Source organism: Bos taurus, chromosome Y, assembly GCF_002263795.3.
Source record: "Bos taurus isolate L1 Dominette 01449 registration number 42190680 breed Hereford chromosome Y, ARS-UCD2.0, whole genome shotgun sequence".
Classification (NCBI taxonomy): domain Eukaryota; kingdom Metazoa; phylum Chordata; class Mammalia; order Artiodactyla; family Bovidae; genus Bos; species Bos taurus.
Window position 1 is genome coordinate 9,322,059 of NC_082638.1, and position 17,598 is coordinate 9,339,656.

General features: G+C 59.9%; 2 protein-coding genes across 2 annotated transcripts; both read left to right on the top strand.

Annotated features, from left to right (window-relative positions):
• The first annotated feature begins 2,997 nt into the window (after positions 1-2,997).
• On the top strand, positions 2,998-5,249 carry LOC132344581 (testis-specific Y-encoded protein 1). The gene is made up of 6 exons (XM_059884247.1): positions 2,998-3,121; positions 3,217-3,632; positions 4,442-4,519; positions 4,703-4,814; positions 4,910-5,055; positions 5,172-5,249. Exons 1-6 carry the CDS (start codon positions 2,998-3,000, stop codon positions 5,247-5,249), a joined length of 954 nt encoding a protein of 317 aa, XP_059740230.1.
• Positions 5,250-10,408: 5,159 nt separating this feature from the next.
• On the top strand, positions 10,409-12,660 carry LOC132344582 (testis-specific Y-encoded protein 1-like). The gene is made up of 6 exons (XM_059884248.1): positions 10,409-10,532; positions 10,628-11,043; positions 11,853-11,930; positions 12,114-12,225; positions 12,321-12,466; positions 12,583-12,660. Exons 1-6 carry the CDS (start codon positions 10,409-10,411, stop codon positions 12,658-12,660), a joined length of 954 nt encoding a protein of 317 aa, XP_059740231.1.
• The last annotated feature ends 4,938 nt before the right edge of the window (positions 12,661-17,598 follow it).

Below are 17,598 nucleotides of genomic sequence, written 5' to 3' on the forward strand. Positions count from 1 at the left end.
GGGTAGTGTTAAAGAGAAGGGACGGCGTGTAGGGTTGCCGCCTTACCTTTACGGCCTCAGGTTCCGTGCCTTGTATCGGAAGAGTGCCTGTATCCACGTGCTCCTTCTTCACAAGATTGGATCAGACCCAGGCCTGTCACAGTCTCTTGGGGCCCTTGCAGGCCCGGGCGTCTCTTTGGCCTTTTCCTGCTACAGGGAGACAGGGAGACAGGTGCACTCAGCAAGCTACACAGGTGGGAAGCACAGGGGCCTCACTCGGAGTGTTGTGGGCCCTGACGGCTGGTGGGCTAGCAACAGGGCCACGCCATTGACAAGGAACGACCTAGATAGATGCACACGGAGAAAGCGGTTCTCCAAGTCAGCGGAGGCCAGCGCTCCTTGTTTTCTGGTTCCCTGAGGGAAGGCACAGACAATGGATCCGGCCAACGTGACTGGTACTGTGAAGCTGTCCAAGGTGATGGGAGAAGGCAGAACACAGGCGCCTGTCACTCAGCTGGCCACAGCGAGCAAATCCTGGGTCCTGCCCTTGCCCAAACCCCCGACAAATACTCCTGAGCGCACATCTCGGTTCCCTGCACCGAACCAGGCCAGGTCCTGCACTTCTTCAAGCCCCCGACCGACACTCCTGGGCCAGCATCGGACTCTCAGGCTTGTTCCTGGCCTTAGTCAAGCCCCCGGAACACATTCCTGAGCCCACAACGCGCTCTGTACCCCTGAACTACGGTGTGTCCTCCCCTTGTTCAAGCCCCCAGGAAACACTACTGAGCCCGCATCTCACTCGCTGCATTGAACCTGGCTGGCTCCTTGTCTTGTTCAAGCCCCCGACAGATACTCCGGAACCCACATCCCGGTCCCTGCACTGAAGCAGCCTGGGTGCTTCCCATGTTCAAGCCCCGACAAGCACTCCTGAGCCCACATCTCGGGCCCTGCACCGACGCAGTCTGGGTCCTGCCCTTGTTCAAGCCGCTGAACAAATACCCCTGAGCCGGCTTCTCTGTCCCTGCCGTGAACCAGGCCAGGAGCTGCACGTGTTGAAGCCACTGACCAACACTTCTGGGCCTGCATCTGATTCTCAGGCTGGTTCCTGGCCTGAGGTAAGCCCCCAGCAAACAGTATTGAGCCCACAGCTGGCTCCCTGCTCCTGAACTCAACTAAGGTGTGTCCTCCCCTTGTTCAACCACCCTCCCCCCCCCCCCCCCCAAACCCCCAGGAAACACCACTGTGCCCGCATCTCACTCGCTGCATTGAACCAGGCTGGGTCCTGCGCTTGTTCAAACCCCCGACAAATCCTCCTGAGCCCACCCCTCGGTCCCTGCACTGAACCAGGCTGGATCCTCCCTTTGTTCAAGCCCCTGACAAACACACCGGACACCACCTCTCGGTCCCGTCATCGAGCCAGGCTGGGTCCTGCCCATGATCAAGCAGCCGATAAACACTCCTTGGAGCACATCTCGGTCCCTGCACTGATCCAGGCTGGATCCTGCCCTTGTTCATCCCGACAGACACTCCCGAGGCCACAGCACAGTCCCTGTCATGACCCAGGCTGGGTCCTGCCTTTGTTCAAGCCCCTGACAAACACTCTTGAGCCCACATCTCGGTCCATGCAACTGAATCGGGTCGGCCCTGCCCATGCCCAAGCTCTTTGTAGAACGCATATATCGTGTGTCAGGACTATAGGATGGCTGGTTTAGCTTGATCCTCTTGCTGCTCCAGGCCCCACAGGCTTGGGCCACAGGGCAGGCTGGGATGTGTTCTCACATGGAGAACAGAACCACTTTGAAAGGGCCTCCATAGGGTCGATGGCAGCCGTGCATGTCTCCGACACCGGTGAGTCGTGGGACTTAACGGGGAGCTGTCCTTAGCATCTCCCTGGCCGGCATTCGCACAAGGTTCAGGGGGGGGTCCCTCATGCCAGCAGAGCGGGCCTCGTTTCTCCCTCTGCGCACAGTGTGGCCACGGCACCTCAGGCTTGTGCAGCTTTCACGTCGGCCCAGCGAGGGAGGGAGGGTCGCCCGTCCCCTTCTGCGCTTCAGCAGTGACCGCCCACTGTTGGCTTTCAAGGTCGAGAAAGCACTCTCTGAACGTGTGGACTAAAACCCTCTGAACTCCCACCGGTGAAACTCACTCAGGACGAGAAGGGCTTGCCTTCACGCCAAGGATAAGCGTCTCTTCTGAGCGCTGGTGTCCACAGAGTTGCAGACGGCAACAGCACTACTTAGAGAGACGGAGACACACAGACACCAGCGCCTGCTACACACGCGGAAGGACTGCCCAACACAGTGCTATGCCAGAAGCAAAGATACAGAGACACAGAGCGAGCGCTGTACACTAAGGCGCTGGTGTTCCCGAACAGTGGAGATCCACTGTAGCGCTGTAGGTGGGGTTCTTCCCTACTCCCCTAGCATCCGGACAGCAGCAGGCTCTCTGTCCCTTGAAGAAAAGTATCCAGCCCCTTGGCACCCCTGCGTATCCCTTGGATACTCAGGGAGAGCTCTCAGTTATTGCCAGTCCCAGGGGACACAGGAGTGTGCGGTTCGGACTGCGGAGCAGGAACCCGTGCTTGGAATTTCCAGAGCCAGGTCAATGACAGCGCCTGGGGCTAGCCCGGCCACATGCAAAACCCTGTCCCTCCCTGGAGCAGAATCTGGCCACGTGGGGGCGCTGGAGCAGCACAGGAACCCCGGAAGATGCCCTCCGGTCTGGGGGCGTGTCCATAAGAGTGCCGCCCACTACCCTGTCGGCCATTGGTCTAGATTTGGGCCAGCAGTCTGTGCATGGCTCACAGCCTAGGCCCCCGCCTGTTCGCCGGATCTCCTAGGGCCCGTTCACCCCGTCCTGCGTTTCTGGCACCCCTTTCTTCGGCCTCACGCCAACACCCCCACACAGCAGCCCCCGCCTTCTGACAATCCCCCTCACTCCCCGCCCCCAAAAGAGCTAGTCGGTCCCACAGGTTTACTGCAGCCTGGGCCGCCATTACGCCCCACTTGTTGTGCTCTTATGTCGCGTCCCTTCGCCTCTGCCCCAGCTCGGGGTCACCGCCAAGGCCAAGAGGAACGTGAGAGGCGGTCAGAGGAAGGCGGGAGCGTCCCGGGACCCCGCACCTTCCAAGTTGTGAGCCCAGGTACTCAGGGGGCAGGGCCCCGCCCCCACCCCCCTCCCCCACCCCGCAGCCTGCCGTCGTGATGCAGTGCGCAGCTGGGACCTTGTCACCAGCAGTTGTCACGCCAGGCCAAGAGGCCACCCTCTTCAGGGTGGAGGCGGTGGAGGAGGGCGAGGCCCTGGTGGACGGAGACGTGGCGGGGATCGGGCGGGAGTTCCAGCTGCTTGCGGAAGACATCGTGGAGGAGGTGGAGGTTGTGGCGGATGAGGAGCAGGAACAGCGGCCCTCCCAGGAGCTAGAGGAGAAGACGGTGGAGGAGCAGGGCCAGGAAAGGCCCGGAGGCCCTTGTGAGCGCCAGGAGCTGGATGCCCTGCAGGCACTGGCCGCCCTGCAGGTAGAACTGAGCTCTGAGCGTGAGCAAAACCGCAGGGCTTACGTTCAGTTCATGCGCAAGAACCATCAGAGGAGGAAGCGTCACTTGGCTCGGAGGAGCGCCATCATCCAGGGCATCCCTGGCTTCTGGGCCAAAGCTGTATCCTTTGCGCTGCTCCTTGGGGTCTGCTGCTCAGGAGGACGAGGAAGGGGAGAAGGGGCAGGAGCAGGCGGAGGGGGTGGAGGCGAGGGCACAGGAAGGGCGCCGGAGGCCACTGAAGGAAATGCGGTCCTGGGCAATTGGCAGGCTCCAAAGGCACAGCCGAGTAGGGCCTGGGCAGGGCCACAGGTGGACGTGTCGCAGCCATGCCTTTGAGTGTCTCCTTCAGGCCTGCATCTGAGGAGGCGCAGCCCCCGAGGCCTCTAAGTCAACATTGACCAGAGACGGTACACAAGAGCAGCGTTCGCAGACAGTTATTGGTGTAAATGTGGATGATCCCGGCACATTGCTGGGACATGTGAGTCATTCACACACACACGCACACACACACACACACACACACACACGCACACACACACACACACACGTACACATAAACACATACACACATACCCAAGAAGCCCTTTACTTTCAGACACGGTTTGTCACAAGGACTGCAAGTCTGACCGTATAAGCAGTGACATGCCACTACCCAGCATACACAGGTCTGGAGGAGCAGAGTAGCGGTCAGAAACAGCCCCTGCTTGGGGAATGCAGATGCACACCATCCCAAGGGGCCCAGAGCCATGAGCGTGTCTGATGGTATGGCAGGTCCTGAGGATATCAGCAGTGGCCGGGCAAGAGGCAGTGCCCGCCAAGCTCCTTGCAGATGCGTGTTCCAGTATCCTTGTTCCACCCCAGACTAGGGCTGATGCTCCTGGCTCTTCTTGGCCGGCATGTGGCCTGAATGGCTCCTTGACCTAAAGCAGATTATGAGCCACCCTCAAGTCTCCGTCCTGATCAGCGACCAAGATCAAGACTTTCTCGGCTACATGATGGACTTGAAGGTCAGTGAGGGAGACTGAGGAAGGGTGGGTATGGGACCTGGCGGGGAGTGGGAGGAACGTGTTAGCCATGTTCCTGTGCTGTGAGACTTTGGAGAGGCATCGGGGAAGCTGATCATGCCTGCCTTGGAGGCAAGCTGAGGCCCCTAGAAGCTTGCACCTTTTCCCTCCTCGCTATCCTGGCAGGTGCAGGTGCGGAGCCATCCGCCGTCCCGCTGCAAGCTGATCTTTTCCTTTCGGGACAACCCCTACTTCTTGAACTCGGTGATCATTAAGGAGTATTACCTTGACATCACTGGTAAAAGGTGGCTCCCGGGGTGATGAGTGTGGGTGTGCAAGCGTGTGGATGATGCACCTGCGGTGTCCACCCCAGTCTCCCCTGTCTGTCTGCAGGGTACAGGGCACGTCGATCCACTCCAGTCCACTGGTTCTGGGACTTTGAACGGGGAGCCCCCAGCCGCAGGCTGGACACCAGGAGCCTTAACTTTCTCAACTGGCTGTCAGGCCACAACGGCCCAGAATCGAACAGGATTGCTGAGGTGGGGTTGCTTTGGGCTTGCACACAGTTGGTGGTTGATGTTGGAGTTCTTGGCTGCTCATGGGAGGGTTGGGAGCCTGGTCAGCCCCTGGCTGACCTTGCTCGTGTTGCCTGCAGATCATCAGCGAAGACGTATGGGACGATCCCCTGAAGTACTACCTCAGGGAGGAAGGTTCGTCCGTGAGAGACAACTGACAGAAACACATGTGGTGATGGGGTCTGGAGGTAGGCCCCGTAGGGACAGCCGAATAGTAGCTGGGGCACAGTACTTTCTTTCGCAAGTGGGGATGCTCAGGCTCATGCAAACTGGCTGCAGAGCCAGAGCCTGAGTCAAGCATGTAGCAGGTGACTTGCTGAGACTGGGGGCTGGGGGGGACTCGGTGTGTCCGAGAGCGCAGTAAGTCCCCCTCCAGTCAGCTGTGGTGGCAGCGCGAGAGTCCTAGGTGATACGACTAGAGGCAGGGTGAATTAAGTGCCTGTGTCAGAATCATCTGTCCTTGGGTCCTGCCATTCCCCCGGCGTCCTTCCTCTCACTGAGTTTGAGAATGCCTGGGCCCTTCACTTCCGCCCCTTAACCTAGGATGGCCTGTCATTGAAAGGGCGTCCTGTCCAGGGCCCCAGTGCACCTGTGCGCTGACTTTGGGATCTTGTGTGAATTTCCACATCCAATACTCTGATCTCACCAGCACCACACCTGCTGAGCTTGAAGTTGCTTCAGGGAAAATCCGGACGTCTCTGGGAGGAGGTGGACAGGGAGCCCCAAGGGCAGGACATGGTGCCTAGTGACACCATCTCCGTCATTGCTGGACACGGGTCTTCGGCTCCTGAAACCCCTGTGTTCCCTGTTTGCGTCCGTGTCCACGTGCCAAGCATGTGTGTGTGTACACGCGTGTGCTTGTGTCACCTGTCTTTATGCGGGGGTGTGTGTGTGTGTCCGGCCCAGGGCGGACGCAGAGATGAAGGCGACGGGAGAGGAGGTGACGAGCGACCAGAAGAGGAGGCACGAGGCGTCCCCAGGCTGACGGAGGTTGGTCACCGACTCTCCGCATGACCGTATCCGGGATGGGAATGAGGAAAAGATGGCCAGTGATACCTGCGGACCGTGGCTCGAGAAATCCGCAATTAGACCAAATCCAAAACACGCTCGCCACTTCTAACTTGTGGTTGTGTGTGCTTGGACCAGGGAGAGGGAAGTGCATGGTCTGAGGATTCCGCGAGGGCAAATCAGGTGGGGCGGGGCTTTGAAACCGCTGCCTGAGGAGCCCTCAGTCCATGGGGACGTGGGCCGGCCTCTGGAAATGGTGGGCGAGGGTACGGCTGGACCCGGGGTGGAGAGGAGGCCAAGTTCCTGTAGAGAAGAGCAGAGACCCGAAGGAGAAAGAGGCACAGATTGCCTGCTGCACTGGGGACTTGTTCCACACACGGAAGAAGGAGACCCGGGAGGGCCCTGGGCCAGTGCTGCCCAGGATCGGCCCATCGGCCCGCACGCTGTCTCCACGAGGGTGGCACACACTGGCATGATGCGAAACACAACGCAAGATGTGCTAAGCTAGGCTGTCCGTGCAAAACCACAGGCACGCGAGGAGAGACAGGGTGTGAGCGTGGCAGACGTCCAGGCATTTCCAGCCTCCTCGGCAGGGCAGAAAGGCGAGGGAGGCGCAGGTGTGGGTGTACGTGTGCGTCCCTCTGCCGGAGTGTGCCTGTGAGGGAGGGAAGAGGGAGGAAGCAAGGACGGTGGGCTACTTGCATGTGCCAAGGGACCTCGGGAGAATGGCAGACAGGGAAGCCCCTGGGGGCGGTTGAGAGCCTGCTGGTGGATTTCAGGGCCCAGGGGCTAGGCATTAGCGGCCCTGCCAAAGACACCCCATGGGTCGTGCTCCAAGTCCTGACGTGAATTCCTTCCTTCCTCTGGGGTCTTGCCCCCGGCTGTGGGGGTGGGGGGTGGGGGGTGCCAGAGGGGCTAAGGGGCGCGTCTGCCCCAGACGGAGGTTTCTGGCAGCGTCGCTGGAGCAGAATCTCTGATTCTGTCGTAGGGCATCTGCACCAGATGACACTCAGAGGCACCCTGCCTTCCAGGTGACCGTCTTGGATGTCCCCGGGCCCAAGCGGGGACTGGCTTCCTTGGCATGTGGGCTGTGTAGGCAAGCAGGGATGCCTGACTGTCGGGAATTCTAGCTGGGCCTAATGAGAGCAACTGAAAGAGAGTCTTGGCATTTAGCAAAGCAGTGAGGCCCGGGTGGTACAAGGCCTCTTGGTGCCTTTGAGGTAGCAAAGCTGCTTTCTGCCCAGGGAGGCATGAGCTGTGGGCCCAGACAGGGCCGGGTGCCCAGGGCAGCATCGGTTCAGGGACTGAGTGCGTCTGGGTAGTGTTAAAGAGAAGGGACGGCGTGTAGGGTTGCCGCCTTACCTTTACGGCCTCAGGTTCCGTGCCTTGTATCGGAAGAGTGCCTGTATCCACGTGCTCCTTCTTCACAAGATTGGATCAGACCCAGGCCTGTCACAGTCTCTTGGGGCCCTTGCAGGCCCGGGCGTCTCTTTGGCCTTTTCCTGCTACAGGGAGACAGGGAGACAGGTGCACTCAGCAAGCTACACAGGTGGGAAGCACAGGGGCCTCACTCGGAGTGTTGTGGGCCCTGACGGCTGGTGGGCTAGCAACAGGGCCACGCCATTGACAAGGAACGACCTAGATAGATGCACACGGAGAAAGCGGTTCTCCAAGTCAGCGGAGGCCAGCGCTCCTTGTTTTCTGGTTCCCTGAGGGAAGGCACAGACAATGGATCCGGCCAACGTGACTGGTACTGTGAAGCTGTCCAAGGTGATGGGAGAAGGCAGAACACAGGCGCCTGTCACTCAGCTGGCCACAGCGAGCAAATCCTGGGTCCTGCCCTTGCCCAAACCCCCGACAAATACTCCTGAGCGCACATCTCGGTTCCCTGCACCGAACCAGGCCAGGTCCTGCACTTCTTCAAGCCCCCGACCGACACTCCTGGGCCAGCATCGGACTCTCAGGCTTGTTCCTGGCCTTAGTCAAGCCCCCGGAACACATTCCTGAGCCCACAACGCGCTCTGTACCCCTGAACTACGGTGTGTCCTCCCCTTGTTCAAGCCCCCAGGAAACACTACTGAGCCCGCATCTCACTCGCTGCATTGAACCTGGCTGGCTCCTTGTCTTGTTCAAGCCCCCGACAGATACTCCGGAACCCACATCCCGGTCCCTGCACTGAAGCAGCCTGGGTGCTTCCCATGTTCAAGCCCCGACAAGCACTCCTGAGCCCACATCTCGGGCCCTGCACCGACGCAGTCTGGGTCCTGCCCTTGTTCAAGCCGCTGAACAAATACCCCTGAGCCGGCTTCTCTGTCCCTGCCGTGAACCAGGCCAGGAGCTGCACGTGTTGAAGCCACTGACCAACACTTCTGGGCCTGCATCTGATTCTCAGGCTGGTTCCTGGCCTGAGGTAAGCCCCCAGCAAACAGTATTGAGCCCACAGCTGGCTCCCTGCTCCTGAACTCAACTAAGGTGTGTCCTCCCCTTGTTCAACCACCCTCCCCCCCCCCCCAAACCCCCAGGAAACACCACTGTGCCCGCATCTCACTCGCTGCATTGAACCAGGCTGGGTCCTGCGCTTGTTCAAACCCCCGACAAATCCTCCTGAGCCCACCCCTCGGTCCCTGCACTGAACCAGGCTGGATCCTCCCTTTGTTCAAGCCCCTGACAAACACACCGGACACCACCTCTCGGTCCCGTCATCGAGCCAGGCTGGGTCCTGCCCATGATCAAGCAGCCGATAAACACTCCTTGGAGCACATCTCGGTCCCTGCACTGATCCAGGCTGGATCCTGCCCTTGTTCATCCCGACAGACACTCCCGAGGCCACAGCACAGTCCCTGTCATGACCCAGGCTGGGTCCTGCCTTTGTTCAAGCCCCTGACAAACACTCTTGAGCCCACATCTCGGTCCATGCAACTGAATCGGGTCGGCCCTGCCCATGCCCAAGCTCTTTGTAGAACGCATATATCGTGTGTCAGGACTATAGGATGGCTGGTTTAGCTTGATCCTCTTGCTGCTCCAGGCCCCACAGGCTTGGGCCACAGGGCAGGCTGGGATGTGTTCTCACATGGAGAACAGAACCACTTTGAAAGGGCCTCCATAGGGTCGATGGCAGCCGTGCATGTCTCCGACACCGGTGAGTCGTGGGACTTAACGGGGAGCTGTCCTTAGCATCTCCCTGGCCGGCATTCGCACAAGGTTCAGGGGGGGGTCCCTCATGCCAGCAGAGCGGGCCTCGTTTCTCCCTCTGCGCACAGTGTGGCCACGGCACCTCAGGCTTGTGCAGCTTTCACGTCGGCCCAGCGAGGGAGGGAGGGTCGCCCGTCCCCTTCTGCGCTTCAGCAGTGACCGCCCACTGTTGGCTTTCAAGGTCGAGAAAGCACTCTCCGAACGTGTGGACTAAAACCCTCTGAACTCCCACCGGTGAAACTCACTCAGGACGAGAAGGGCTTGCCTTCACGCCAAGGATAAGCGTCTCTTCTGAGCGCTGGTGTCCACAGAGTTGCAGACGGCAACAGCACTACTTAGAGAGACGGAGACACACAGACACCAGCGCCTGCTACACACGCGGAAGGACTGCCCAACACAGTGCTATGCCAGAAGCAAAGATACAGAGACACAGAGCGAGCGCTGTACACTAAGGCGCTGGTGTTCCCGAACAGTGGAGATCCACTGTAGCGCTGTAGGTGGGGTTCTTCCCTACTCCCCTAGCATCCGGACAGCAGCAGGCTCTCTGTCCCTTGAAGAAAAGTATCCAGCCCCTTGGCACCCCTGCGTATCCCTTGGATACTCAGGGAGAGCTCTCAGTTATTGCCAGTCCCAGGGGACACAGGAGTGTGCGGTTCGGATGGCGGAGCAGGAACCCGTGCTTGGAATTTCCAGAGCCAGGTCAATGACAGCGCCTGGGGCTAGCCCGGCCACATGCAAAACCCTGTCCCTCCCTGGAGCAGAATCTGGCCACGTGGGGGCGCTGGAGCAGCACAGGAACCCCGGAAGATGCCCTCCGGTCTGGGGGCGTGTCCATAAGAGTGCCGCCCACTACCCTGTCGGCCATTGGTCTAGATTTGGGCCAGCAGTCTGTGCATGGCTCACAGCCTAGGCCCCCGCCTGTTCGCCGGATCTCCTAGGGCCCGTTCACCCCGTCCTGCGTTTCTGGCACCCCTTTCTTCGGCCTCACGCCAACACCCCCACACAGCAGCCCCCGCCTTCTGACAATCCCCCTCACTCCCCGCCCCCAAAAGAGCTAGTCGGTCCCACAGGTTTACTGCAGCCTGGGCCGCCATTACGCCCCACTTGTTGTGCTCTTATGTCGCGTCCCTTCGCCTCTGCCCCAGCTCGGGGTCACCGCCAAGGCCAAGAGGAACGTGAGAGGCGGTCAGAGGAAGGCGGGAGCGTCCCGGGACCCCGCACCTTCCAAGTTGTGAGCCCAGGTACTCAGGGGGCAGGGCCCCGCCCCCACCCCCCTCCCCCACCCCGCAGCCTGCCGTCGTGATGCAGTGCGCAGCTGGGACCTTGTCACCAGCAGTTGTCACGCCAGGCCAAGAGGCCACCCTCTTCAGGGTGGAGGCGGTGGAGGAGGGCGAGGCCCTGGTGGACGGAGACGTGGCGGGGATCGGGCGGGAGTTCCAGCTGCTTGCGGAAGACATCGTGGAGGAGGTGGAGGTTGTGGCGGATGAGGAGCAGGAACAGCGGCCCTCCCAGGAGCTAGAGGAGAAGACGGTGGAGGAGCAGGGCCAGGAAAGGCCCGGAGGCCCTTGTGAGCGCCAGGAGCTGGATGCCCTGCAGGCACTGGCCGCCCTGCAGGTAGAACTGAGCTCTGAGCGTGAGCAAAACCGCAGGGCTTACGTTCAGTTCATGCGCAAGAACCATCAGAGGAGGAAGCGTCACTTGGCTCGGAGGAGCGCCATCATCCAGGGCATCCCTGGCTTCTGGGCCAAAGCTGTATCCTTTGCGCTGCTCCTTGGGGTCTGCTGCTCAGGAGGACGAGGAAGGGGAGAAGGGGCAGGAGCAGGCGGAGGGGGTGGAGGCGAGGGCACAGGAAGGGCGCCGGAGGCCACTGAAGGAAATGCGGTCCTGGGCAATTGGCAGGCTCCAAAGGCACAGCCGAGTAGGGCCTGGGCAGGGCCACAGGTGGACGTGTCGCAGCCATGCCTTTGAGTGTCTCCTTCAGGCCTGCATCTGAGGAGGCGCAGCCCCCGAGGCCTCTAAGTCAACATTGACCAGAGACGGTACACAAGAGCAGCGTTCGCAGACAGTTATTGGTGTAAATGTGGATGATCCCGGCACATTGCTGGGACATGTGAGTCATTCACACACACACGCACACACACACACACACACACACACACGCACACACACACACACACACGTACACATAAACACATACACACATACCCAAGAAGCCCTTTACTTTCAGACACGGTTTGTCACAAGGACTGCAAGTCTGACCGTATAAGCAGTGACATGCCACTACCCAGCATACACAGGTCTGGAGGAGCAGAGTAGCGGTCAGAAACAGCCCCTGCTTGGGGAATGCAGATGCACACCATCCCAAGGGGCCCAGAGCCATGAGCGTGTCTGATGGTATGGCAGGTCCTGAGGATATCAGCAGTGGCCGGGCAAGAGGCAGTGCCCGCCAAGCTCCTTGCAGATGCGTGTTCCAGTATCCTTGTTCCACCCCAGACTAGGGCTGATGCTCCTGGCTCTTCTTGGCCGGCATGTGGCCTGAATGGCTCCTTGACCTAAAGCAGATTATGAGCCACCCTCAAGTCTCCGTCCTGATCAGCGACCAAGATCAAGACTTTCTCGGCTACATGATGGACTTGAAGGTCAGTGAGGGAGACTGAGGAAGGGTGGGTATGGGACCTGGCGGGGAGTGGGAGGAACGTGTTAGCCATGTTCCTGTGCTGTGAGACTTTGGAGAGGCATCGGGGAAGCTGATCATGCCTGCCTTGGAGGCAAGCTGAGGCCCCTAGAAGCTTGCACCTTTTCCCTCCTCGCTATCCTGGCAGGTGCAGGTGCGGAGCCATCCGCCGTCCCGCTGCAAGCTGATCTTTTCCTTTCGGGACAACCCCTACTTCTTGAACTCGGTGATCATTAAGGAGTATTACCTTGACATCACTGGTAAAAGGTGGCTCCCGGGGTGATGAGTGTGGGTGTGCAAGCGTGTGGATGATGCACCTGCGGTGTCCACCCCAGTCTCCCCTGTCTGTCTGCAGGGTACAGGGCACGTCGATCCACTCCAGTCCACTGGTTCTGGGACTTTGAACGGGGAGCCCCCAGCCGCAGGCTGGACACCAGGAGCCTTAACTTTCTCAACTGGCTGTCAGGCCACAACTGCCCAGAATCGAACAGGATTGCTGAGGTGGGGTTGCTTTGGGCTTGCACACAGTTGGTGGTTGATGTTGGAGTTCTTGGCTGCTCATGGGAGGGTTGGGAGCCTGGTCAGCCCCTGGCTGACCTTGCTCGTGTTGCCTGCAGATCATCAGCGAAGACGTATGGGACGATCCCCTGAAGTACTACCTCAGGGAGGAAGGTTCGTCCGTGAGAGACAACTGACAGAAACACATGTGGTGATGGGGTCTGGAGGTAGGCCCCGTAGGGACAGCCGAATAGTAGCTGGGGCACAGTACTTTCTTTCGCAAGTGGGGATGCTCAGGCTCATGCAAACTGGCTGCAGAGCCAGAGCCTGAGTCAAGCATGTAGCAGGTGACTTGCTGAGACTGGGGGCTGGGGGGGACTCGGTGTGTCCGAGAGCGCAGTAAGTCCCCCTCCAGTCAGCTGTGGTGGCAGCGCGAGAGTCCTAGGTGATACGACTAGAGGCAGGGTGAATTAAGTGCCTGTGTCAGAATCATCTGTCCTTGGGTCCTGCCATTCCCCCGGCGTCCTTCCTCTCACTGAGTTTGAGAATGCCTGGGCCCTTCACTTCCGCCCCTTAACCTAGGATGGCCTGTCATTGAAAGGGCGTCCTGTCCAGGGCCCCAGTGCACCTGTGTGCTGACTTTGGGATCTTGTGTGAATTTCCACATCCAATACTCTGATCTCACCAGCACCACACCTGCTGAGCTTGAAGTTGCTTCAGGGAAAATCCGGACGTCTCTGGGAGGAGGTGGACAGGGAGCCCCAAGGGCAGGACATGGTGCCTAGTGACACCATCTCCGTCATTGCTGGACACGGGTCTTCGGCTCCTGAAACCCCTGTGTTCCCTGTTTGCGTCCGTGTCCACGTGCCAAGCATGTGTGTGTGTACACGCGTGTGCTTGTGTCACCTGTCTTTATGCGGGGGTGTGTGTGTGTGTCCGGCCCAGGGCGGACGCAGAGATGAAGGCGACGGGAGAGGAGGTGACGAGCGACCAGAAGAGGAGGCACGAGGCGTCCCCAGGCTGACGGAGGTTGGTCACCGACTCTCCGCATGACCGTATCCGGGATGGGAATGAGGAAAAGATGGCCAGTGATACCTGCGGACCGTGGCTCGAGAAATCCGCAATTAGACCAAATCCAAAACACGCTCGCCACTTCTAACTTGTGGTTGTGTGTGCTTGGACCAGGGAGAGGGAAGTGCATGGTCTGAGGATTCCGCGAGGGCAAATCAGGTGGGGCGGGGCTTTGAAACCGCTGCCTGAGGAGCCCTCAGTCCATGGGGACGTGGGCCGGCCTCTGGAAATGGTGGGCGAGGGTACGGCTGGACCCGGGGTGGAGAGGAGGCCAAGTTCCTGTAGAGAAGAGCAGAGACCCGAAGGAGAAAGAGGCACAGATTGCCTGCTGCACTGGGGACTTGTTCCACACACGGAAGAAGGAGACCCGGGAGGGCCCTGGGCCAGTGCTGCCCAGGATCGGCCCATCGGCCCGCACGCTGTCTCCACGAGGGTGGCACACACTGGCATGATGCGAAACACAACGCAAGATGTGCTAAGCTAGGCTGTCCGTGCAAAACCACAGGCACGCGAGGAGAGACAGGGTGTGAGCGTGGCAGACGTCCAGGCATTTCCAGCCTCCTCGGCAGGGCAGAAAGGCGAGGGAGGCGCAGGTGTGGGTGTACGTGTGCGTCCCTCTGCCGGAGTGTGCCTGTGAGGGAGGGAAGAGGGAGGAAGCAAGGACGGTGGGCTACTTGCATGTGCCAAGGGACCTCGGGAGAATGGCAGACAGGGAAGCCCCTGGGGGCGGTTGAGAGCCTGCTGGTGGATTTCAGGGCCCAGGGGCTAGGCATTAGCGGCCCTGCCAAAGACACCCCATGGGTCGTGCTCCAAGTCCTGACGTGAATTCCTTCCTTCCTCTGGGGTCTTGCCCCCGGCTGTGGGGGTGGGGGGTGGGGGGTGCCAGAGGGGCTAAGGGGCGCGTCTGCCCCAGACGGAGGTTTCTGGCAGCGTCGCTGGAGCAGAATCTCTGATTCTGTCGTAGGGCATCTGCACCAGATGACACTCAGAGGCACCCTGCCTTCCAGGTGACCGTCTTGGATGTCCCCGGGCCCAAGCGGGGCCTGGCTTCCTTGGCATGTGGGCTGTGTAGGCAAGCAGGGATGCCTGACTGTCGGGAATTCTAGCTGGGCCTAATGAGAGCAACTGAAAGAGAGTCTTGGCATTTAGCAAAGCAGTGAGGCCCGGGTGGTACAAGGCCTCTTGGTGCCTTTGAGGTAGCAAAGCTGCTTTCTGCCCAGGGAGGCATGAGCTGTGGGCCCAGACAGGGCCGGGTGCCCAGGGCAGCATCGGTTCAGGGACTGAGTGCGTCTGGGTAGTGTTAAAGAGAAGGGACGGCGTGTAGGGTTGCCGCCTTACCTTTACGGCCTCAGGTTCCGTGCCTTGTATCGGAAGAGTGCCTGTATCCACGTGCTCCTTCTTCACAAGATTGGATCAGACCCAGGCCTGTCACAGTCTCTTGGGGCCCTTGCAGGCCCGGGCGTCTCTTTGGCCTTTTCCTGCTACAGGGAGACAGGGAGACAGGTGCACTCAGCAAGCTACACAGGTGGGAAGCACAGGGGCCTCACTCGGAGTGTTGTGGGCCCTGACGGCTGGTGGGCTAGCAACAGGGCCACGCCATTGACAAGGAACGACCTAGATAGATGCACACGGAGAAAGCGGTTCTCCAAGTCAGCGGAGGCCAGCGCTCCTTGTTTTCTGGTTCCCTGAGGGAAGGCACAGACAATGGATCCGGCCAACGTGACTGGTACTGTGAAGCTGTCCAAGGTGATGGGAGAAGGCAGAACACAGGCGCCTGTCACTCAGCTGGCCACAGCGAGCAAATCCTGGGTCCTGCCCTTGCCCAAACCCCCGACAAATACTCCTGAGCGCACATCTCGGTTCCCTGCACCGAACCAGGCCAGGTCCTGCACTTCTTCAAGCCCCCGACCGACACTCCTGGGCCAGCATCGGACTCTCAGGCTTGTTCCTGGCCTTAGTCAAGCCCCCGGAACACATTCCTGAGCCCACAACGCGCTCTGTACCCCTGAACTACGGTGTGTCCTCCCCTTGTTCAAGCCCCCAGGAAACACTACTGAGCCCGCATCTCACTCGCTGCATTGAACCTGGCTGGCTCCTTGTCTTGTTCAAGCCCCCGACAGATACTCCGGAACCCACATCCCGGTCCCTGCACTGAAGCAGCCTGGGTGCTTCCCATGTTCAAGCCCCGACAAGCACTCCTGAGCCCACATCTCGGGCCCTGCACCGACGCAGTCTGGGTCCTGCCCTTGTTCAAGCCGCTGAACAAATACCCCTGAGCCGGCTTCTCTGTCCCTGCCGTGAACCAGGCCAGGAGCTGCACGTGTTGAAGCCACTGACCAACACTTCTGGGCCTGCATCTGATTCTCAGGCTGGTTCCTGGCCTGAGGTAAGCCCCCAGCAAACAGTATTGAGCCCACAGCTGGCTCCCTGCTCCTGAACTCAACTAAGGTGTGTCCTCCCCTTGTTCAACCACCCTCCCCCCCCCCCCAAACCCCCAGGAAACACCACTGTGCCCGCATCTCACTCGCTGCATTGAACCAGGCTGGGTCCTGCGCTTGTTCAAACCCCCGACAAATCCTCCTGAGCCCACCCCTCGGTCCCTGCACTGAACCAGGCTGGATCCTCCCTTTGTTCAAGCCCCTGACAAACACACCGGACACCACCTCTCGGTCCCGTCATCGAGCCAGGCTGGGTCCTGCCCATGATCAAGCAGCCGATAAACACTCCTTGGAGCACATCTCGGTCCCTGCACTGATCCAGGCTGGATCCTGCCCTTGTTCATCCCGACAGACACTCCCGAGGCCACAGCACAGTCCCTGTCATGACCCAGGCTGGGTCCTGCCTTTGTTCAAGCCCCTGACAAACACTCTTGAGCCCACATCTCGGTCCATGCAACTGAATCGGGTCGGCCCTGCCCATGCCCAAGCTCTTTGTAGAACGCATATATCGTGTGTCAGGACTATAGGATGGCTGGTTTAGCTTGATCCTCTTGCTGCTCCAGGCCCCACAGGCTTGGGCCACAGGGCAGGCTGGGATGTGTTCTCACATGGAGAACAGAACCACTTTGAAAGGGCCTCCATAGGGTCGATGGCAGCCGTGCATGTCTCCGACACCGGTGAGTCGTGGGACTTAACGGGGAGCTGTCCTTAGCATCTCCCTGGCCGGCATTCGCACAAGGTTCAGGGGGGGGTCCCTCATGCCAGCAGAGCGGGCCTCGTTTCTCCCTCTGCGCACAGTGTGGCCACGGCACCTCAGGCTTGTGCAGCTTTCACGTCGGCCCAGCGAGGGAGGGAGGGTCGCCCGTCCCCTTCTGCGCTTCAGCAGTGACCGCCCACTGTTGGCTTTCAAGGTCGAGAAAGCACTCTCCGAACGTGTGGACTAAAACCCTCTGAACTCCCACCGGTGAAACTCACTCAGGACGAGAAGGGCTTGCCTTCACGCCAAGGATAAGCGTCTCTTCTGAGCGCTGGTGTCCACAGAGTTGCAGACGGCAACAGCACTACTTAGAGAGACGGAGACACACAGACACCAGCGCCTGCTACACACGCGGAAGGACTGCCCAACACAGTGCTATGCCAGAAGCAAAGATACAGAGACACAGAGCGAGCGCTGTACACTAAGGCGCTGGTGTTCCCGAACAGTGGAGATCCACTGTAGCGCTGTAGGTGGGGTTCTTCCCTACTCCCCTAGCATCCGGACAGCAGCAGGCTCTCTGTCCCTTGAAGAAAAGTATCCAGCCCCTTGGCACCCCTGCGTATCCCTTGGATACTCAGGGAGAGCTCTCAGTTATTGCCAGTCCCAGGGGACACAGGAGTGTGCGGTTCGGACTGCGGAGCAGGAACCCGTGCTTGGAATTTCCAGAGCCAGGTCAATGACAGCGCCTGGGGCTAGCCCGGCCACATGCAAAACCCTGTCCCTCCCTGGAGCAGAATCTGGCCACGTGGGGGCGCTGGAGCAGCACAGGAACCCCGGAAGATGCCCTCCGGTCTGGGGGCGTGTCCATAAGAGTGCCGCCCACTACCCTGTCGGCCATTGGTCTAGATTTGGGCCAGCAGTCTGTGCAT

Bases quoted from the DNA above. Each gene is read 5' to 3' on its own strand.
- LOC132344581 (XM_059884247.1), top strand. From the start codon at position 2,998: ATGTCGCGTCCCTTCGCCTCTGCCCCAGCTCGGGGTCACCGCCAAGGC. The intron at 4,520-4,702 runs GTCAGTGAGGGA...CTATCCTGGCAG, and splicing joins GCTACATGATGGACTTGAAG to GTGCAGGTGCGGAGCCATCC. The intron at 4,815-4,909 runs GTAAAAGGTGGC...GTCTGTCTGCAG, and splicing joins GTATTACCTTGACATCACTG to GGTACAGGGCACGTCGATCC.
- LOC132344582 (XM_059884248.1), top strand. From the start codon at position 10,409: ATGTCGCGTCCCTTCGCCTCTGCCCCAGCTCGGGGTCACCGCCAAGGC. The intron at 10,533-10,627 runs GTACTCAGGGGG...TGTCACCAGCAG, and splicing joins CTTCCAAGTTGTGAGCCCAG to TTGTCACGCCAGGCCAAGAG. The intron at 11,931-12,113 runs GTCAGTGAGGGA...CTATCCTGGCAG, and splicing joins GCTACATGATGGACTTGAAG to GTGCAGGTGCGGAGCCATCC.